Source organism: Vanacampus margaritifer, chromosome 13, assembly GCF_051991255.1.
Source record: "Vanacampus margaritifer isolate UIUO_Vmar chromosome 13, RoL_Vmar_1.0, whole genome shotgun sequence".
NCBI classification, from domain to species: Eukaryota; Metazoa; Chordata; class Actinopteri; order Syngnathiformes; family Syngnathidae; genus Vanacampus; species Vanacampus margaritifer.
The window spans coordinates 2376353-2400409 of NC_135444.1; the positions used below are offsets into that span (position 1 = coordinate 2376353).

At 42.9% G+C, this 24057-nt stretch overlaps 1 protein-coding gene across 2 annotated transcripts in view; it reads left to right on the forward strand.

Moving 5' to 3' along the window:
• The first annotated feature begins 5088 nt into the window (after positions 1-5088).
• The window catches only part of LOC144062676 (glutathione hydrolase-like YwrD proenzyme), a 32933-nt gene continuing 13964 nt past the window's right edge, over positions 5089-24057 (forward strand). Inside the window, exon 1 of one of the 2 annotated variants that reach the window (XM_077584292.1) lies at positions 5089-5499. In XM_077584292.1, the coding sequence (XP_077440418.1) occupies positions 5400-5499 (100 nt within the window). In that variant the 5' untranslated portion in view covers positions 5089-5399. Of the gene's footprint in view, positions 5500-12462; positions 13366-24057 lie in introns of those variants that run through there. The other variant, XM_077584293.1, reaches the window with a different exon arrangement.

Below are 24057 nucleotides of genomic sequence, written 5' to 3' on the forward strand. Positions count from 1 at the left end.
GTGACATATCAGTGTGTGTATAGAGAAACCCAAGTGGTTAATGTTCTACCATTTGTGTTTTGCACGGTAGAAAGGGAAAGATATTTGATCGATAAAGTGGAGCTCCTATGGTTGATCTGAATCGAGCACAGGCATAGTGAGTCACAGGATCTTGATGTGATCAATAGATAAACTTCAGGTCTGTTTTGCCTATCTAACACTGCAGGAATATTTTCTGAAGGCTATTATTTCAAGTTAGAGGTCCAGGTCTTGTACTAAACTTTACATAACATATCACGACTGCAAACTACAGTATGTAGAAGATTTAGGATGTCAAAAGAAAATTGTTTGGATTCAATCCAATCACAGTGTACGTTGCCATTAATGGGTATAATTTTACATATTTGTTAATCCCTCGTGAAAAATGTAAACAAAAGTTCTACAAAACTATTTGTAGTCCAAATAACAGACATTCCTTCATGTGCAGATTATTTGGCTCTGTCACCTCAAACTCTGAGTAAAAACAATCTTTCTGGCTGTTGGACAACTGAAACTACTGTTTGCACACACATTTTATTTAAACTCTTTCCAACTTTTTAGACAACCAATTTATGTTGATATTAAAGCTGTATCGTGGAGTTTTTCACCTTTTTTACTCACGTAACTGCAGCCTCTGTGTCAAACGCTCCCTTATTTCTTTATCATAATAATTTTATTTTATGTTATTTCCACAAGTCTTGGGACTCTCTTGACTAACCTGGGATCTTGGGGATTGTATTTGGGATCTTGGGGATTGTATTTCGTGCCATGTCATCTGGTACGAAAACAGAAAAAAGTCATTGGATCTTTGTATCCTTGAATTTTGAGGTAAGGAAAGATCCCTTGAATTCTTCAAAACTCAACATAAAAGGTGCTTTGTGGAGTTTGTCACGTTTGGTCTTAAGCATTACTGCAGCCTCTGTGTCAAAGTTGTGCATAGTGAGTGTGTTGAGTAAGTGCACTCGAATAAACTTTCTTTTTTTGCAGTTTTCTTTGAGTCAGAGCTGGAGTTTAGGCTGTGCTCCAAATTGGTATCTTTTTGTTTTCTTTTCAGTTTTCAAATTGTATCATATGATTACACTACATGTCTGTGTGGACAAGCATGACATCACCCTTCACCACTCCGTACCCCCAAGAAACTATGGAGTGTTCACCCCGAAGACTCCACACTGAAGGGAACATACAAACTGATAGGCACAGTCGCAGTTAAAAAAGTCAGGGCTCTTTGTACTCATCTGGGCCCAGTATTTCAAACATAGGATAATCCACCAGGATTAAACCTGGTCGATTAGACTAAACCCATATCCAAAGTTGGGTGTTTCAAACCATATATAATCTTGAAAATCAAGATTTGGAAATCCAATCCTGCCTTTAATCCAGATTTGAGCCCGTGCTAGGTATTTAAAAACTTCAGTCCCAAATCTGGATCATCTTGATTCTGAAAAATAGCCTTAAATTAATTTCACTTGGGGGTAGGATTAGACTGTGATCCCATGTGTTAGTTTTACATACTCATCAATATATAAAGTATCTTTTGCTTTTCCTGGAATTAATAGTGTAAAGAGATATTCTTAATACTGTAAATGAAACCTCATATGTACTTTTATTTTTGAATTGAAGAATTCTAAATTCCACAAATGTAAAAAATAAAATAAAATAAAATAATAATAAATAAATAATGAAGAAAAAACCCTTCAACCAAAAATGTAACAGCAACAAAACTTAAAGGGAAAGTCAACACATTTTTTTTCTCAACAGTATGTTGTATGTGCCTCCAGTCTAAACACGACATTCAGATTAATATTGCGTTTGCCCTGAGCAACTGTGATGTCATTTTCATTGTACAGCAAATGGCAAAATGGCCACCCCCTTTTGCATTTGGTGACTGGTTAGGACGTGAGATCGAGTCCGGGCTTTGGCTTTCGTGGGTGGAGTTTGCATGTTCTCCCCGTGCTTGCGTGGGTTTTCTCCAGGAATCCACTTAATTGAAGTGTGTAAATCTGAGGTGGGCATCGAGGGCCGGAGTCCTGCAGGTGTTGCATGTTGCCCTTCTTCAACACAGCTGATATATGATTAGCTCATCAGCAAGCTCTGCATAAGCCTGATAACGATCCTGCTGATTGGAATCAGCTTGTGTTGGAAGTGAGAAACCGCCAAAACCTGCAGGACTCCGGCCCTCGAGGACCGAGATTGCCCAAATTGTCCTTAGGTGTGAGTGTGGATGGTTGTTCCTCTATGTGTGCCCTGCGATTGGCTGGCTACAAGGTCAGGGTGTACGCCTACCGCCTACTGCCTGAAGACAGCTGGGATGGGCTCCAGCACCCCCGCAACCCTTGTGAGGAATAAGCGGTTCAGGAAATGGATGGATGGATATATGGGGTTAGGGGGCGTGTGACCCAGAGAATATGTGTTTTTATTTATAAATATGTGTTTTTATTTATTTATTTATTTTGCTGTACTACAATGAAGTGTAATTGCACATCCACTACAGGTGGAGGTGGCCCTCTCTTTTTTTTCTTTCCTTTTTTTTCTTCCTGGAGAGCTCAGTATTGTTCATTCGGTAATTTTACTGATTTGACATGTCATCATCATTGCTCTCCCTTTTTTCTTGTATGTGGGTGATTATGTGTGTGTGCGTGCGTGCGAGTGTGTGTGTATTCTTTAGTTCACCTAAAACCTATTTTAAAAAATCCCATACCGTTCACCTAAACCGAACACTTCCAGCCAGAGTCGTGAGGCTGTCAGGAGACCCGAGGAAGGACCAAAGAAAAGAAAGGAAAGTGAAATCCAGCACCGACCAGACACCACCCACCAGCCCACCAACCAGAGTCCTTCACCAACCCCAGAGACATCTAAATTCCAACAAATCAGGGAGACCTCAAGAGACCAAAGGAGTGACTGAGGAAAGGAAGGAAGGACAGACGAAGCAGAGTGAGATCCACAGACACCAGCCTCCACCGATTCAATGACCTGAGGAAGAAGCAGATTGTGTCTGAGTTTCGATAGATGCTGGTGTGGTGGATCTGGCATGCGGGCACAACACCAAACATTCCCCCCCCCACACACACACACCCAAAAACTCCGCTCAGCTCTACTGACGTTGCGTACATATTTACGTCCCATAGCCTATATGTGCCAGTACAGGGACGTAAACAAACATGTCTGACTATATCCATCTGTCGGCTCTTCAAGCTGCTCTGTCTGTTTTAATAACCCAACAGGAGTCCTTCCAACAATTTTACAGACTCTGTACATCTACTACTGCTTAATAGAGGCGGGTATTTTGGTTTCAGATTATTGATGTAGATCAGTGGTGTCCAAACTCGGTCCTCGGGGGCCGGTAGTCCCGCAGGTTTTGGATATTTCTCTCCTCCAACACAGCTGAAGCTCATCAGCAAGCTCTACTAAGCCTGATAACAATCCTGTTGATTGAAACAGGTGCGTTGGAGCAGGGAAACCTCCAAAACCTGCGGGACTACCGGCCCCCGAGGACCGAGTTTGGACACCACTGATGTAGATTGTAGGACGCAGATCAGAGACAAAGGGAGATTTTCCACATGTGCATGGACATGCATGCATATTTTCTCTGATAAATGCTTCTTAAACGCAAAAATAAAAAGTGGTAAGTGAAGACGGGACACAACTTTTGCGTCTTTTGCGGCACTTTCTAAATTACTGGTTTATCGGTATCGGTTGAAAATAGCATTATCGTGCATAATGTAATATAAAAGTAGCCCAGCTTCAAAAAGGTTGGTGACGATTAAAATAGATAACAATATAGTAATGATGCTGCGATATTTGTATTCTGTATCGGCCCCGATATTGTAAAATAAACTGGACAATAGTCCCAATCCACAGAGGATCCTATTTACACTGACAAATCCATTACAAAAAGTTTATGTTCCTGATTATTTTATAATAGGGGAGCTGTTGGTTAATTTACAACTGTTCCACTGTTGCTCAGTTATATAATAAACAATTCATAAAATTTACAGTATAGCTCTTCCCCCCTCTTCGTTTACAAAGTTGGAGTGGATCGGTATCGACAGATACTGAACCATGTCTCTGCTCTCAACCTTGGTCCTCAAGTAGCCCTATCCAGCCTGTTTTCCATGTCTCCAACAAGCAACCCATGGGTTTCAAACGATCAGCTAATCAGCCAAATCTGCATGAAGTCTGATAACGATCTTCAGCTGTGTTAGCTGGGGAAAACAACAAGGATAGGGGTACTCGCGGACCGGGGCTGAGAAACAGTGTCCTATTGTATACATTTTGTCATTTAAATTCAAAATGTTTTGACATTTTTAGATACAGTCAATTAATAGTGTGAACATGTGTCAATTTGAAAATCTGAGTGAAAATCACATGAGGACTCATAATTCAGAATTGTCTAATTCTCGGGCATATGAGAGTTTCTAAAATTATATATATATATATATATATATATATATATATATATATATATATATATATATATATATATATATATATATATATTTTACAAAGTGGCAAATTTGCGAGTTTTTTTCCCTCGGAATATTGCCCCCGCCCTCTAAAAAAATAAATATTTATACTTGGCCTGTTGACATTGTTAACATTTTTACTGTTTTATTTTACATTTTACCTGTTTTGCATTCCATTATAGATGTGTTGATGTAGGTGTAAAAACCTAATATAACCTGATGAGTAATGCTTTTGACATTTTTGCTATCTTTTCTACTCTTTTCCCAGACATGAGAAAGTTAATATGTTTCGTTTGTTTATCTAAGAAGTCTAGTTCCTGTTCGTCAGAAATCCGGTTTTCAAAAGTTCAAGGACGATCTAGTATACTGGGAGTTTTTTTTTTTAACCTTTCCGTTTATACAAGCGCTCTCCTCCTCTCTCTCGTCTCCTCCGTCCCGTTCGCGTTTGAGTGTGTGTGACTGCTTGCAGCGTGCTGTCGTGTGCCCCTCCTCCCCTCTGCTGCTCAGCGCTGAGCGCAGACACAGAGACGTCACACACATACTCACCAATCAAATGCGGCTTTAGAGAGAAAAAAGAGAGAGAAAACAAAATTGCATATATGCAATTGTGTGACCAGAGATCTCTGTAATAAATCAACCTCGCAAGGACCCTCTTCACAAGAATCTCATATTTGATTTATTTGAACACGCAAAAGATTACAAAAATAAAGGTAATCTTTCAGGCCCTAATACGCCGTTGTACACAACAGCTGCCAGCCATCGATGTGATCCACATTCGACTAACTTGTGGCTGAGGAAAAAGCAGACGCTCTCCGAGAAACCGATTGTCCCAGCTCGACACCACATTCATCTCTGCTATTTGCATTGCGGCTTCATATAATTTTATTGCATTGCAAAGGTGTTAAAGGACAGGTTGGCATGGACACCGACTTGAGTTTCTCTTCTCGTCGGTCGCCTGTGGTATGTTTACACGGATGCGTGGCTTCCAGCCAGCCCCTCGCTTCTGCTGTAGGACTGGGTGAGTCTGGAGAGTTGTCTTGATAGCAAAGTACAGACACTGTTGTGCATATTTTAACGTAATTGTATTCACACATTTATGAAAGAGAAGCATAACCTTTTGAAAGGTCTGTGACTAGACTTAAATCTGATGAAAGGTTATTTAAATGTTGAACCACAGCAAAAGAGGATTGGATTAGATAAAAAAATTAAAACAAACACCCATTGTAGATTACTATTTCTGGGGGAAGACAACAAAATTGAGTTCTGCAACACCTAGTCATACACACTAACATAGAATACTTTTTCTTTATTTATGTGAAATGCATTGAACAACATGCAAAACACATGAACAGAATTAGATTTTTGTGAATACTTTGTAGACTTTTAGGCCTGTGCAAAATACTTTCTCCCTCAAAAACATAACAAAAAAATAGACGGCAAAATTACAAGTTCATACTAATGAATGCCATGCAAACAAATCATTGAGATTCAAATAAGTCATGCGTTCATGTCCTTGATTTTCTGCTAATGTTTATATGATTGTGACAAAAAGGCAAGCAGAATTGGGCCCAAAGTCCATCCTTCAGTTGACTAAAGTCCTTTAATTTTTCTTTTGTTTGAATGTTTAATCTTGCAGTGCTCTCTTAATTGATTCCAGAGCTGTATAACTATTGTAAAACGAAGACAAGCCCAAGTTTTCCTTATAAAAAGCGCAACTATGCTTGTGTGAGTTTTATCAGACTACTCATGGCTTCTTCCTACTTCCCAAATGCATGTTAGTTTATTTGAAGACTGACTTAGTCCTAGTTTTTTCATAGTTGTGATGTGGTTCGTGTGAATGGTTGTTTGTCTATATGTGCACAAACTGATAAACCATCGGGGGTGGAAAGTGCCCATCCACAGCGGCCTGCTTTACATCACCCACAAGTGAAGATCTTCTTGCAGTTCCTTTTAAATGTACTTTGCGTGTGGCGATCTCAGTGCATCTACAGTATATGTTATGTAGACCGCAGGTCTGTCTGTCTGTCTCTCGCTGTCTCTCGCCGAGCTAGTTAGTAGCCAGCTAATCTAATCTAATCTAATCTAATCTAATCTAATCTAATTCAAATAGAGGACAGTGGTGCTGTCTCTGACCACCAGACATTTTCCCTAGGAACAGACACTGGCTAACTCCCACCAACATAAACAATGCAAATGACATTTGAATGTTGGTATTCAGTAGTGGAAGTTGAGGGAGAAAAAAAAAGACATTTCATTTAACATAAATACTTTTTTAAAATAAAATATAATATAAAGGCAGTTTTTCCATCTATCCATAATTTTTTTTAACCACTTATTCTTCACAAGGGTCGCGACCCGCACGGGTGCTGGAGCCTATCCCACCTGGCTTCGGGCAGTAGGCGGGGTACGCCCTGAACTGGTTGCCAGCCATCCGTCCGTCCATCCGTCCGTCTTCTTCCGCTTATCCGGGGTCGGGTCGCGGGGGCAGCAGCTTTAGCAGGGAAGCCCATACTTCCCTCTCCCCAGCCACTTCAGCCAGCTCCTTCGACGGGACCCCAAGGCGTTCCCAGGACAGCCGAGAGACATAGTCTCTCCAGCGTGTCCTGGGTCGTCCGCGGGGCCTCCCGCCGCTAGGACATGCCCGGAACACCTCCCCAGGGAGGCATCCAGGAGGCATCCGAACCAGATGCCCGAGCCACCTCAACTGGTTCCTCTCAACATGCAGCAGTAGCGGCTCAACGCTGAGTTCCTCCCGGATGGCCGAGCTTCTCACCCTATCTCTAAGGGAGATCCCGGCTACCCTGCGGAGGAAACTCATTTCGGCCGCTTGTTTCCGGGATCTTGTTCTTTCGGTCACAACCCACAGCTCGTGACCATAGGTGAGGGCAGGAACGTAGATCGACCGGTAAATCGAGAGCTTTGCCTTTCGGCTCAGCTCCTTCTTCACTACAACGGACCGATACAGCGTCCGCATCACTGCAGATGCTGCACCGATCCGCCTGTCGATCTCCCGCTCTAACCTACCCTCACTCGTGAACAAGACCCCAAAATACTTGAACTCCTCCACTTGGGGCAGGATCTCATCCCCGACCCGGAGAGGGCACTCCACCCTTTTCCGACTGAGGACCATGGTCTCGGATGTGGAGGTGCTGATCCTCATCCCAACCGCTTCACACTCGGCTGCGAACCGCTCCAGTGAGAGCTGGAGATCACAGCTTGAAGAAGCCAACAGCACCACATCATCTGCAAAAAGCAGAGATGCAATGCTGAGGCCACCAAACCGGACCCCCTCAACGCCTCGGCTACGCCTAGAAATTCTGTCTATAAAAGTTATGAACAGAATCGGTGACAAAGGGCAACCTTGGCAGAGTCCAACCCTCACAGGAAACAAATTCGACTTACTGCCGGCAATGCGGACCAAACTCTGACATCGGTCGTACAGGGACCGAACAGCCAGTATCAGGGGGCTCGGTACCCCGTACTCCCGCAGCACCACCCACAGGATTCCCCGAGGGACACGGTCAAACGTCTTCTCCAAGTCCACAAAGCACATGTGGGCTGGTTGGGCGAACTCCCATGCACCCTCGAGGACCCTGCCGAGGGTGTAGGGCTGGTCCACTGTTCCACGGGCGGGACGAAAACCACACTGCTCTTCCTGAATCCGAGATTCAACTTCCCGACGGACCCTCCTCTCCAGCACCCCTGGCATATGATTACCAGGGAGGCTGAGGAGTGTGATCCCTCTATAGTTGGAACACACCCTCCGGTTCCCCTTCTTAAAAAGGGGGACCACCACCCCGGTCTGCTAATCCAGAGGCCCTGTCCCCGATGTCCACGCGATGTTGTAGAGGCGTGTCAACCACGACAACCCCACAACATCCAGAGCCCTTAGGAACTCTGGGCGGATCTCATCCACCTTCGGGGCCCTGCCACCGAGGAGCTTTCCAACCACCTCAGTGACTTCGACCCCAGAGATAGGGGAGCCCACCTCAGAGTCCCCAGACCCTGCTTCCCCAAAGGAAGGCGTGTCGTGTTGAGGAGGTCTTCGAAGTACTCTCCCCACCGATTCACGACGTCCCGAGTCGAGGTCAACAGCACCCCATCTCCACTATACACAGTGTTAACGGCGCACTGCTTTCCTCTCCTGAGACGCCGGATGATGGACCAGAATTTCCTCGAAGCCGTCCGGAAGTCGTTTTCCATGTCCTCACCGAACTCCTCCGATGTCCGAGTTTTTGCCTCAGCGACAGCTGAAGCCGCATTCCGCTTGGCCAGCCGGTACCTGTCAGCAGCCTCCGGAGTCCCACAGGCCAAAAAGGCCCAATAGGACTCCTTCTTCAGCTTGACGGCAACCCTTACCGCTGGTGTCCACCAGCGGGTTCGAGGATTGCTGCCACGACAGGCACCAACCACCTTACGGCCACAGCTCCGATCGGCCGCCTCAACAATGGAAGCGCGGAACATGGTCCACTCGGACTCAATGACCCCCGCCTCTCCCGGGACAATGGAGAAGCTCTGCTGGAGATGGACGTTGAAACTCTTTTTGACAGGGGATTCTGCCAGACGTTCCCAGCAGACCCTCCCAATACGTTTGGGCCTGCCTGGTCGGACCGGCATCTTACCCCGCCATCGGAGCCAACACACCACGAGGTGGTGATCAGTTGACAGCTCCGCCCCTCTCTTAACCCGAGTGTCCAGCACATACGGCCGCGAATCCGATGACATGACTACAAAGTCGATCATCGAACTGTGGCCTAGGGTGTCCTGGTGCCAAGTGCACATATGGACACTCTTGTGCTTGAACATGGTGTTCGTTATGGTCAGTCCGTGGCGAGCACAGAAGTCCAATAACAAAACACCGCTCGGGTTTCGATCGGGGGGGGGGCCATTCCTCCCAATCACGCCCCTCCAGGTCTCACTGTCATTACCCACGTCAGCGTTGAAGTCCCCCAGCAAAACGAGGGAGTCCCCAGGGAGTGCGCTCTCCAGCACACCCTCCAAGGACTCCAGGAAGGGTGGGTACTTTGAGCTGCTGTTCGGTGTATAAGCACAAACAACAGTCATGACCCGTCCCCCCACCCGAAGGCGGAGGGAGGCTACCCTCTCATTCACCGGGGTAAACCCCAACGTACAGGTGGCTAGCCGGGGGGCAATGAGTATGCCCACACCTGCCCTGCGCCTCTCACCGTGGGCAACTCCAGAGTGGAAGAGGGTCCAGCCCCGCTCGAGAGGATTGGTACCAGAACCCAAGCCGTGTGTGGAGGCGAGTCAGACTATTATTAGTCGGAACTTCTCAGCCTCGCACACCAGCTCGAGCTCCTTCCCTGTCAGAGAGGTGACATTCCATGTCCCCAAAGCTAGCTTCAGTAGCCGGGGGTCGGACCGCCAAGGCCCCCGCCTTTGGCTGCCACCCAACTCACTGCGCACCCGGCCCCTTTGGCCCCTTCCACCGGTGGTGAGCCCATGGGAAGGGGGACCCACGTTGCCTTTTCGGGCTGTGCCCGGCCGGGCCCCATGGGTATAGGCCCGGCCACCAGACGCTCGCCTTTGAGCCCCACCTCCAGGCCTAGCTCCAGAGGGAGGCCCCGGTGACCCGCGTCCGGGCAAGGGAAACGAGGATCCAAAGTTTGTGTTCATCATTGGGGTCGTTTGAGCCATGCTTTGTCTGGTCCCTCACCTAGGACCTGTTTGCCATGGGTGGCCCTACCAGGGGCATGAAGCCCCGGACAACATAGCTCCCAGGCTCATTGGGACACGCAAACCCCTCCACCACGATAAGGTGATGACTCACGGAGGGGTGGTTGCCAGCCATCCATCCATCCATCCATTTTCTTGGCCGCTTTTTTCCTCACAAGGGTCGCGGGGGTGCTGGAGCCTATCCCAGCTGGCTTCGGGCAGTAGGCGGGGTACACCCTGAACTGGTTGCCAGCCAATCACAGGGCACACAGAGACAAACAACCATACTCACATTCACACCTAGGGACAATTTGGAGTGTTCAATTAACCTGCCATGCATGTTTTTGGAATGTGGGAGGAAACCGGAGTACCCGGTGAAAACCCACGCAAGCACGGGGAGAACATGCAAACTCCACCCAGGAAGGCCGAAGCCCGGACTCGATCTCACGTCCTCTTCACTGGGAGGCGGACGTGCTAACCAGTCAGCCACCGTGCGGTTGCCAGCCAATCGCAGCATATTTAACTATGAATGTAGTAATAGTAAAACTCAGCATTTATAATGTACTGTATATTGTTTATAAATATAATGATTAAATTTGGACATGTTCTGCGGTCAAACAATCTAGTGGGATTTCCTCTTGTCACTTGAAGGGATACATGTTTTTCATATTATTATTATTATTTTTTTAATTTGACATAGTAGTAGTATTGTATTGAAACTAGATAACACACTTAATACTTGTGTTTTAATTTCAGCTTGAAGTCACAAATCTTTTTCTTTTCATGTATTATGATAAGTCGCCAATGCGCAGAAAACGTGGCACAACACATTCATGGCGTCACTCCTTCAGGCGGGAATGTGAAGTTGAAGAGTCGTACAATGCCTCATCATATTTTATCTTATATTGCCACTCACTAAAGCTTCCTAACTTAAGGGTTAAAGTTTTCTGTCGCAGGGATGGATTTCCATCATTCAGAAAAATTAAGACCATATCTCACTGAGCCAATGGTACGTGCACATAGCAATTGTTGCTTTTTCGGCAGGCTTCCTTCAGTGTTGCATAACTTTGCAAAGCCACTTGCCACACTCTCTCAAACTATCTTTATGCTGTCAAACCGTTTTTCTTGCTACAGAGAATTTTTTAACATGTTCAAAATGTGATGAGGAAGAAACAAACAGTTGTACGCTAACTGCGCTCTTTGACAGACGAAAATGTAATTTGCACAGATATAAATAGTAATAAAATAAAAGCTTTCCTGACAGCTGGAAATGTGGACACAAGTGCAGCTGCTATTTGCCGGTTACTTTTGAACTAACGTGGGTTAATCTCATCTGAAATGACGAAAATCACGCATCTTTCGGTGAAATATGCCGTTTAGAAACCAAAATATGTTACGTACAACAAGAATTGTGAAAACCCGTGTGTGTTAGGCCGGGAGCCAGGTCCACTCCTCAGTTAGTAATGTAATCCAACTACGATATTAGTAAAGTAATGCAACGTGAGTAATATTTATGACTTTTGGATTAATCCAATTCCAAATATGCTAATGACGACATAATAAAAATAAAAATAGATTCACTACAATACAGTGGACCCCTGCTATTTGCATGGGATAGATAGGAAATGCAAATGGAAAAAATCCCTGTGTAATTGACCAATTGAAATACATATTTTTATACATACAGTATTTATTTATAGATAGATAGATAGATAGATAGATAGACTTTATTCATAAGATAGAAAATACTAAATTTAAGATAGATGGATAAAAATAATATTTTTTTGGGCATAACTTGTGAAATGGGGTGACAACAAGTTTATGTATGCAATATTTACAGGGGTAGTTACTAGCTTCACACACATGCACACACTAATTATGAAGCAACAATGATAACGATGCGTGACATCAAGCGCAAAACAAACACACACACACACGCACGCACGCACACACAAACAAAACAAGTCTATCCCTGTGGCAAGTTTAACCGTTTTTATAATGTGGTGTTGAAATAGTAAAGGTGGTGATTGGAGGGTGACACTTGACTTAAGTTCGACGGTGCAGTAGCTACCATCTGTTAGCTTCGACATACAGTAACTAGCACTCCCCACCGACACACATACATAGGCTGGGAGCCAGGTCCACTCCTCAGGATGTCTTTTGTTACCTTTTTTTGACTATGATTTACTAGTATCTCATACCTTGGGCCATCACAAGTTGATAGGGACCACCCCCAAGGATTTATTTGTCTTCATATAACCGAAATGAGTCAATATAGACAATCACAACAAAATGTTTCCCAACACTGTAAACCCAGAAAATGGTCAAATAAAAATACTGTACTACCAGTACAGGTTCAATTTGCTGTAAAGTATAAATAAATAAATAAATAAATAAATAAATTGCCTAGTTCAAGGGTAGGCAACCCTTGTCCTAGAGAGCCGTAGACCTGTGTGTTTTAGATGTCTCCCTTGTCCAACATAGATGAGGATTGTTGTCAGGCTTCTCCATAGCTTGCTGATGAGCTGATCATTTGAATCACCTGTGTTGGAGAAGAGAGACATCTAAGGCCCCGTCCAGACTGAAGCAAACAAACTCGTACACACAGAAGCATTTCAAGACTTGCGTGTGTCCAAAAGAAGACGCTGAGGACGTTTAACAGCTGTAATGTATATGCCAAGTCTGGAGTGGCGCTGTAGCGCAGTTACAGAGAGTTAACGGAAAGCGTAGAAGAAGAATCAGCGAAGAAGACGGACACTTTTTTTGAAAAACTTTATTGTAATCTACAGAACAAACATGGCTTAGCATGTATCAAAACAACATGAAAAAGACAAACACAGGAGAAGTGACAATGGCGGATGATTCAAGTAGAACACCACTTGTTGAACGTGGGAATAAAAAAAAAAAGCTAAATATTTTGCTGCATCAGCAAGCTAAGGAGGCTGCGCAAAACGACTACGACACGGCTATCTGCCATTGTTTGCGCGCAGTCACGCGAGAAGTGGCGCATACGTCATCAATCTGCGACAATGCGTCGTCATCGAGCTGCGACCATTACGTCATCGCTGGAGGAGTATGCTGCATAAGGTGTCCAGACGGACGCGTACGGGGCGCGTACTGAAATCTTTCCACTCTGGAGTCTGGTTTCAAAAGTGATCGGTTTCAAGCTCCGAAAACCGCGCCGTCATGTGGACGAACGGCTTAAACGGTAAGAAACTTGTGAGGACACATTGAAATTGGCTTTCACGTGGACGGGGCCTTAGAGTTTTCCCACGTTCAACACAGCTGTTTCATATTTAAGCTAATCAGCAAGCTCTGCATGAGCTTGATAATTATCCTGATTATTAATTTAGGTGTGTTGGAGTAGAGAAATCTCGAAAACATGCAGGACTCAGGCCCTCGAGGACCAGACTCTAACACCTGTGGCTTTGGGGATGACGTCACCATAGTGGTTCTAATTTGCCAGTCTTTGTGTTCATGTGAACTCAATGGTCGAGAGGGAATGAGATCTCTGGGTAGTGCTCTTGAGCCTTCTTCCAGACACATACCTGGAAGTTAACTCTTCTTGTGTGCTGGAAAGGTCTCTCTGTTGACCTTCCCACCTTGCAAGAGGGTTCTCTTCCAGCACATAACAAGAGTCAACTTCCAGGTACAGCGGTTTGCAAAAGTATTCTTCCCCCTTCGGTTTTTCAACATTTTGGCACGGTAAGACCACAAACATAAATACATTTTATTGAAATTTTATGTGAAAGTTAAACACAAAGTAACACACAATCTTGAAGTGAAACAAAGTGTCTATATTATTTCAAACTTGGATTATAACAAAAAAAAAAAAAAGTACGATGTGCAAAAGTATTCAACCCCCTCCGTACAAATACTTTGTCGAACACCTGTTTGCTGCAATTACAGCTTCTGGTCTTGGGGTATGTCTCTATCCAGTTTTGCACATCGGGAGGCTGAAATGTTTGCCCATTCCTCCATACAAAACAGCTCCAGCTCAGCTAGGTTATAAGGAGAGCGTTTTGTGAACCGCAATCTTAATCTTTAATCAGCATTATGAAGACGAAAGAGCACACCAGGCTGGTCCGAGTCAATGTTTTGGAGAGATTTAAAGCAAGAGGATACAAAATGATTTTAAAAGCTTTGAACATCACAGATCTACCAAGACAAGGCCGTCCCTCCAAAGTTTCCGACTGAAATAGGGAGGGCCCTCATCAGAGAAGTACCCAAGAGGCCTTTGATCATTCTAAATCAGGGGTGAGCAAACTCGGTCCTCGAGGGCCGGAGTCGTGCAGGTTTTGGATGTTTGCTTTCTTCAACACAGCTGATATGATCACCTCATCAGCAAGCTCTGCTTAAGACTGATAATTATCCCGTTGATTGGAATCAGCTTGTTTTGGAAGAGGGACACCTCCAAAACCTGTAGGACTCCAGCCCTTGAGGACTGAGTTTGCCCACCTCTGTTCTAAATGAACTGCAAAGATCCACAGCAGAGGTAGTGGAATCTGTCCATAAAATAACCATTCGCCAAGTACTGCACAAATCTGGCCTGTATGGAAGGGTGGCAAGAAGAAAGCCATTTCTAAAAGCGAGCCACAAGAAGTCATGTCTACAGTTGGCCAGGAGCCATGTAGACACAGCTGACAAGTGGAAAAAGGTGTTCTGGTCAGATGAGACCAAAATTGAACTTTTTAGCCTACATTTCAAACGCTATGTTTGGTGCAAGAACAACACACTGCTCATCAGTCTCAATACACCATCCCCACTGTCAAACATGGTGGTAGGAGCATTATGCTCTGGTGGTGCTTTTCTTCTGCAGGGACAGAGAAAATAGTGCGAGTAGAAGGGAAAAGAGTTGGTGCCAAATACTGGCCGATCTTGGAAGAGAACCTGTTGGGGTCTGCAATAGACCTGAGACTGGGACGAAGGCTTACCTTGCAGCAAGACAATGACTCGAAGCATACAGCTAAAGCGACAATGGAATGGTTTAAAAAAAAAAAGCCATTGATGTTGTTGGAATTTATTTCTATATTAATATAAATTTAAGTTAATAATCTGACTCCAATTTGTGACCTTACCAAACTATCACCCATCCAACAATAGCATGCTCATTCTGCAATAGAAAGGTATCAGGAAGCCGGCATTTTCACACACGAGTGGATTTATTCCTAACACTCAAATCTAATACATCACAGCTGGGGTCCCGGGTCCCTACCCATACAATTCTATACGTCTCTGTCTCAAGCAGCCAACGTAGTCGTCTCATCCGAGTTGCCCCAGTGAATAGTTATACTACACAATATTTAAATGACACAGAAACAAAGGCATCCTGGCATTATTCTATTGGCTATGTGTTTTCTGCAGTTTAACTTTAGCTTGCTTTTCATTGGCCGATCTTCATCCGCAGCGTCACTGGGTGGCTTCTCCTGTTTTGTACTTTTCCGCCACGGTCTCAAACAAATGTGGTTTATAACATACTTTGATCTTATCACGGTTCTGCATCTCCCCCTGCAATTAGCATCCTTTGTTGGCAACATTCCATTCCTAACACGCCCACGTCCATCACACACATCCTGTATTTCACCCCCACGCATACAAACTCTTATATTCCTTTAATGTGCCAGAGCAATGGTTCTCAACCATGGTCCTCGAGAACCCCTATCCAGCCTGTTTTCTATGTCTCCCACAAGCAACAATGGTGTGTCAACCGATCAGCTAATCAGCAAGCTCTGCATGAAGCCTGATAACGATCCTCAGCTGTGTTGGCTGAGGAGACATGGAAAACAGGCTGGATAGGGGTACTCGAGGACCGGAGCTGAGAACCAGTGTGCTAGAGTGCATGGCCCAGTCAAAGTCCTGTTCTAAATCCAATACAAAATCTGAAGAGAGATCTTAAGATTGCGGTTCACAAATACTCTCCATCTAACCTAGCTGAGCTGGAGGTGTTTTACAAGGAGGAATGGGCAAACATTGCAGCCTCCTGATGTGTAAAACTGATCGAGACATACCCCAAAAGACGAAGCTGTAATTGCAGCAAAAGGGGGTTTCGACAAATTATTAATTCAGGGGAGACGAATACTTTTGCACACCCTATTTTTAAGTGTTTTTTTTTTTGGTAAACAAGTTTGAAATAAGACTTTTTTTTTTTTTTTTTTAAATCACTTTACGATTGTGTGCTATTTTGTGTTAAACCTTCACATAAAATTCCAGTGAAATATATTTGTTTGTGGTTGTATCGCGCCAAAATGTTAAAAAACTCAATAAGGGTTAATACTTTTGCAAGGCACTGTATGTCTCTGGAAGAGGGCTCATGAGCACTAGCCAGAGATCCCATCCCCTCGCGACCATGGATTTCACATAACCTGGCAAGTTAGAACCACTATGGTTTGAGAGTGACGTCATCCCCAAAGCCCTTGGCGATGAAGAGGAAACAGATGAGGATGATTTAGCAGCTGATGAAATCCATACAAATATGGATGATGATCAGGAAGAGGAAGAAGAGGATGATTAAAATCCAGTTATATTTTATCCTAGTTCAATTTCATGGTTAAGATGCACTCTACTATTTCGTCATTTGGCTACACAGAATGATAATCTATTGTTAAGAAATTTTCACAAGTCTGTTAGATTAGGCCTGTTAACAAGTAGATAGGTAACTTGACTTAGGCGACTTGAGCTAGGCCGTTGTGTCTCTGTGTCCTGTCTTGGCTTGGCGACCATCAGTTCACACATTTCCACATGGGCTAGGCTAAGCCGTCCCCCATGTGGGTGGGCAGCCAAGACAATATAAGAGTTGAGACCATTCTTCCGCATTCAATATATAAGGCTCCACATCTGTGCACTCAATCTTTCTGGCATCCAGTAAATTATCCAACTGAGAATATGCAGTCTCCTGGTTGTTATTATTAGTATAGTGAGCATTCAAGATAAAAGAACCGGAACTTTACAAGTCATTTTTATTCCTTGTGAGGATCTTGTTCTTTGTTAAATCTTCTATTTGGTTCCCGGATTTTGTGTGATCCTGTTTAATGTTGCGCCTTGATAGCCTGGTCAACCTGGGGGTATAACATTATTCACTTTTATGTAATTCACTTTAGATAGTATAGTACTACATAACCCATGGTTAAAATATTGTTTAAGATTTTATTTAGATGCAGAAAAATAGCTTAATCCTATTTGGAATGGTAATTCTCGATTATTTTTTTTTCTTTTCGATTTAGGGCACAGAGTAGCATTTTGGTCATAGCTCCTCTAATACATCAGATAGAAAGCTCATCTTGGACTTAAATTGAAGGTTACAAGAGAGACATTTTTAATATGCATTTTTTGTCTTTTAGGGGATGTTGAGGGTGATATTTGAGAATTAAAATACAGGAAGCCCATGATTATTTTCCTGCTAGTTCCCCCATGTGTCAGGATACACCATGCAAATTTTTAGAGCTTCTGACCATTCATGCAGTTGCTGTACCTTGACATTTGTAATTACACAATTTTGCCAGAAGCTTTTCCCAAAAGGGGTGTTTTTTGGCCCCTGTGACCAAACGGCCCTGAGTTGGGGGTGGTCCCTATCAACTTGTGATGGCCCAAGGTATGAGATAACAGGAAATCATAGTTAAAAAAAAAGGTAACAAAAGACATCCTGAGGAGTGGACCTGGCTCCCGGCCTATGTATGTGTGTCATTGAGGAGTTATACGTATGTCGAAGCTAACAGCTGGTAGCCACTGCACCGTCGAACGTAAGAGGTCAGATATGTGTATTGTTTTGTCAAGAGACAATCCGCGGTGGTTAACTCTTTGACTGCCAGACGTTTTCATAAAAGGGATGCCGTGGGTGCCAGCCGATTTAAGCATTTTGACTGATCTTTCAAGGTCCACAGAAAATTTGGTGTTTGGACTATGGAAACACACATACTACCAAATGAATCATCATCTTTCATCAGAAAAAAAAAATTGTTTCTACCTTATTCCGTTTTTCAGTAATCAACAATAGAAAATGGTTAGTTTCGCCCAAATGCTCTGTTTTGAATCAAAATACGGAGAAATCAAGCTTTTTGTGAAACGATATTATTTCATGCACTCTAGTGAATTTGACACCTTTTTTTTCCATGAATGATGCCACAAACACCTAAACAGTGCTTTACTTCTGTAAAACACTACCACCAACAATGAAAAAGTGTTTTTTGATAGCAAAATACGTTTATTTACATTCAACAGTGTAACAATTTGACAAAACAATTTGGCAAACTATTTACAAATGTGTGCAACCGTGGTACTATTTACAATTGTGTGGATGTTTCAACTACAGTTTTTCTTTTTGTAACACTCCCCTGCATGCAAGGGGACGCAGCAGGATTTGCACAACAGATTAGTTTCACTGCGATTGCCCCTACGCGTGCAGATGCTACACTTTCTTACCGGCCTTTTTTTCCGGGGAATAGCAAGTATATACTGCAGTGTGTGTTTGGTCATGTTGCCATCAAGTCTACTGTACTATCAGGATCATGATATGGTGACGTTACGGTGGTGTTACGTCTGGCTTCGTCATGTCCTTCAGTTCCTATACCGGGTGGTAATAGATGTTCTGATCCATCTTATCCACTCCATTCATGGTGGCATCGTAGTCCAGAACCAGTGTCTTCTCCGTGATCAGACTGTACCCACTCCTCCGATGAATATGCATTGGACTCGTCGTCCGCCTGAGCGTCCGCCTGAGCGTCCGCCTGAGCGTCCGCCTGAGCGTCCGCCTGAGCGTCCGCCTGAGCGTCCGCCTGAGCGTCCGCCTGAGCGTCCGCCTGAGCGTCCGCCTGAGCGTCCGCCTGAGCGTGCTCGGTTGTGCTCCGCGTTTTCCGGCGTTAGCATCGCTAGCCGGTGAGGCTTTATGACGTGATCATAGCCGCTGCGTCAATGCTTCCAACTTCGGCGTCAACCTCGGAGTCACCATCATCATCATCGTCGTCATCAATGTGCTCTTGAGCATTGGTCGATGCTTTTTGTCTTTGAAAAAAATGCTCAAGCTTGAGCTGCTTGCAACCGGTCGCCATTTTCGCTTCCTCAGCCATTCTCTCCTCAACACTCTAGCTCCGCCTCATGTCTTCTACTGACGCCTACCCAATCTTGTCCAAAGAGAGTCATCGCTGCCATCTAATGCCCAAAAATAGGCATTATACTAACTAGATCTGCTTGATACTTTCAGCACAGCTGGCCAAGGCTTTCCTCCACCCGTTTCCCCAAAAAAACATAGTGAACGTCTTTGGCACTCCTCCGTAGGATTTTACTAAACGTTATTTAACGTTTTTGGCAGTCAAAGAGTTAATTTGCCGTGACGGGCAACTCGCCACCTAGTTGACATGACTTTGTGATGCTAACCGGCCGCTAAGTAATCTCGACGAGACGGCTTGCACGTTGCGACCGCACAGTGGCCTAAATGTGCACATTTGTGTTATTCATAACCGCTTGTAAATGTCTACAAGCAATCATGGCAAATTGGAGACATTCACGGCAAAATAACATTCGCGGGAGATTTGCCGGTTACGGCAAAATAACCATTGCCTAAAAAATCACAAACTAATGCTACAACATAGTCTCTGTAGTAACGTTATGCTACTTTTTTTTAATGGTAAAACGTTATGCCCCTTTTCCACATATTAAAATAGCTCTCAAATGTGTAAGAGACATGTCTGTTTTTTTCTTTTCTTCTGCTACCATGGCCAGTCGTTTCCATTCACAACATTAGCACATGGCGACCATGACCAAAATCACTGCTCCTTCCAGAGAGAAGGGTATGGCCTAGGCGTGCCCTGGTGCAGCTATTTACATAAAAGTGACACACTCCTAAAACAGCTGTTTTGAACGGAGCGTTTTTTTGGCTGATTTAGGGACAGCTAAAGTATTAGATCCAATTATTATTAGATTTTTAGAGGGAAAAAACAAGGCATTGGCAGAGATAAACAACAAAAGGCGCTCCAATAAGGGAGGTAAAAATGGTAACCAAAAAACACTCACAATACAAGGCAAAAGGATCATGAGAACAAGGCTTTGACAAACGCTTCAGTGGTCACGAGGGTACACACATCAGCATATGACGGGAGATGCAGACTATTTAACAGATGGGGGTAACGAGGCAGTGGTTTCCTGGCTAACGTTTTGTGATATCTGAAGAGTAACCTTAGTCTGATTGCTTGACCAAAAGTATGGAGGTAAATATGATGCAAAAGTAACTTGTACCAGTAAAAAATTTTTTTAGTTGTATGTAAAATAAATAAATAAATACCTGTAGAAAAAAGTATAAATTTGTATCTGTAAAAGTCGTGATTTGTACCTGTACAAAAAAAAAGTACCAGTGTAAATTTGTACCTGTAAAAGTCAGGATTTGTACCTGTACAAAAAAAAATTGTACCTGTGTAAATTTGTATCTGTAAAAGTTGTGATTTGTACCTGTAGAAATGAGAACTTGTAGTCAAAGAAGTCGCCACTAGTAGTCACAAGTGTTTTATCTGCTGCTGTCCAGTCACTTGACTTTTGCACGAAATCTCTCGCTACAGATGGTGCAAAACTGATTCGTACTTGTAGAGCTCCGTGATTTGTACTTGTAGAGAAAAGGGCGGGCTCTGGAGGATTTGGGCGGGGTAAGGCTCAACCTCATTGGTTCAGCGAACGACAGTGGGTTGATCTCAAATGACGCCACGTTTTTATCATTAATATGCACAAGTTCGAAATTCCAAACAAACAGAGTAGCCACACCAGTTAACGTGTCATTTTGGAAGAAGAGGACTTCCCAGGCGTGAAAATTTCAACATGGTTCAATATACAAACACCGTGTGGAGCAGCTGAAACATTGGTTGACATGCAGAGCACTCAAAGTGGGCAGAAAGAAAGATGTTTCGGTATGAAGGTAAGATTTATTGTACGATCAGCTCGTAATCCAGTGCTAGCGAGTTCATCTCATGTTGTTAATTGTCACGAAAACTGAACACATTGAAGTCACGATTTTCATTTAAAGATTTGAAACCTACCTTTGGACTGTGACTTTCTGTCTTGAATGTATTTCCTTTTACCTGGGCCATTTGTATTGTCATAGCTGAGACCGCGTAAACATACGATCAATAGCTTGTCGCTGCACTTCTTTCATGTGTTCAAAAACTACCTGTATACTTGAACTGAGATATATTAAGCTCGACACCCTTTGATATGATGTGAGTTCATGATGACATATTAGCCGTTTTTATTTCAAAAGCCTATACTGTACTGTACATACAGTATCCCATGTGTTAAAAGTTTTGCGGTGAAATTCAAATGATCATTCTTAGCACTTAGGGTTAGGGTTAGCAAATAAAAATAAGGCAAAGGGGTCGAGGTCTTTTTGGTGCATTCACAATTCACTATGATGTATAAAGATGGTATGGAGTTAAATATGGTACAAAAGTAACTTGTACCTGTAAAAAAATAAAATAAATCTAAAAAGACCTCATAAACTGCTGCTTAATGCTTAGATGTGAAAATTACTATAGAGCTACAGAAACCTATTGAATGTTTTAAAAGATAACTTAAACCTATAACCAAAAGTGGACAGTACTCAGCTACTTGTATTTGAGTAACATTATATTTTAAGAGTATCTGTACTCTTACTATCATAATAAAATGAAAACAAAACGTTTTTACTGCGAGTGAATCTTCAAGCCGCTACAGGTATTTTAACCTCAACTCTTTATCCTCTGTATTTAATCATTTTATTATAAATATTACAATTTCTTGATAAATGTCAGTATTTTCGCAATGTATGATTTGCAAACACAGTTAAAAAAAAAAAGGCTCCTACACTCTTAGTTTACTCACCACTCACAGTACTCAAATATTTGTGAAAGTATTTTTTCCTGCACTTTTAATTTCTACTTGAGTTTAATTTTCCAATGTAACATTACTCTTATTTGAATATAAATATTGTCTATTCTGCTTTTGAAATGCTAGTCTATCTGTGTCACTAAGATTTGAGCAGTGTCACTGTCACCGAGCTACTTTGAGAAAAGTAACTAGGTCAAATATTAGTTTATTTATTTTTTAATCTAATCCTAATTTTTTTTTTATCTGATATATTTCAAAATCTTGCTCAAAAGGTGGAGATAACTGCTGGAGACACTGCTGAAACATCAGTGAAAAGGATGACCCACTCCATCAGCAAGCAGCCAAGAGACAGGAGATGACACCAGGGGGGAATTCCATCAAGCGGGATTAAGGAAAAGCTTATTTCGCTGAACCCGGTTTATTTTTTTTATTAGAGTGCCGTTCCATCAAGTTGGGTTATATAAATTCCCACTCAGTAATTATTGTAATTTATGCTGCGGAAAAGGCTGGCTCATTTCAATAAACCTGGCTCATTTTAAGTCAGTGTTCCATTCCATCAATGTGGTTTATGTGAATGGCAACTCAGTAACCATGGAAATTTATGCTGCAGACCTAACCTGCTCCGGAGCAGGTTAACTGTCAAGCTTAGTTTAGCTGTTTGTCAAACAACGTCAAAAGCCTGTTCCGTAACGTGGATTTCTGCGCTTGTGTAGCACCTAAAATGGTATATTTGCTTTTGTATGACATTGTATTTGATTAAGGACATTTCGGCACATTTATTTTTTTTAAAGATGTAATTTAGCACACTACCCTAAAGAGTAGACTTGCATCACTTATTTCATGTAAAAAAAATAGTCCATGAAAATCATATCTCACCACTTTCACTGTTTACAAAATCAATTGCTTTAATTAAACTAATTCATATAGAAGTCTACAAGTCACACATCAAATGTAACTCCAAGATGCCTTATAATTATTATCCTCATTATAAGTGCTCTACATAAATAAAGGGAAATATAGTCACATAAAAATTGCCTTCCCACACACATGGGTTGGGGTTTCCCCCTCTATTCCCTCAATCAGTGCCAACCCCAGATTGTTGCTCAGCACCAGATCTTTTGCTGATGTGAATGTAGCAGGCGGAGGTCCCCCACCTGTGGCAGGGGCCTCAGTCTTTTTTCTGGTGGCTACAATGGTGGGCAACATATTTCTTATTTTTTATATGTATTCTTATAGGCTACTTGCCAACTTGTTGCCATGATTGCTTTTTGGCTACTGTTGAGATTAACAGTGAAGAATGAATATGTAGGTAAATTCGAAGTGCTTTACTTTAAATCAATAATTAATAACACTATTAATGTGAAATACACATCTAACATGAAACAATGATAACTTATACATTTAGTCTGTCGGCTAATTATTATTATTTTTGCCAATGACATTTCCCTCGTCTTATTGATAGCAGCAATATTGCCTTCTTTGGTGAGTCTTGAATTCCTCATACAGATCCATCAATAACTTTTGCTCTGTTTATGAGAAGAATACTGCTCTTGCTTTGCTGTCTTTTGACATAATTGATCGCAATATCGCCTATCGACTCATCAGGGCTTCTCATCTACCCCAAATGTGTACAAAGCCAGGCTATGCAAGCCTGTCTTACGTTAGCCTTGATTAAACGCGGCTGGAATGGGTTAGTGGAACGACTTGCCGCTTTATTCGGAGATCATGTTCACTTCCAGCCTCGCTTTCTTTAGCTGCGTTGATGGGAAAACACCCCTGATCTTCAAATCAAGGTTGACACAACCACAGCAATGGATGCAGAAACGGCTCTTCTGGACATCAAATAAAACATTTAAAATGATGCACAATCGTGTTTATTGAATGATTCATGTTGTGATTTGATTTGACTATTTCAAATAACTCTCAATATGGATTAAATTGTACTCCTTTAACATTTCAAACTCAAAATTGGAAGACGTCTTGAAAGCATAATTTCTTCACTTTCCCCAAAGGCGATTGCAGTGAAATTCTCTCAGAACAGTAACCAGTGTATCAAGGATTC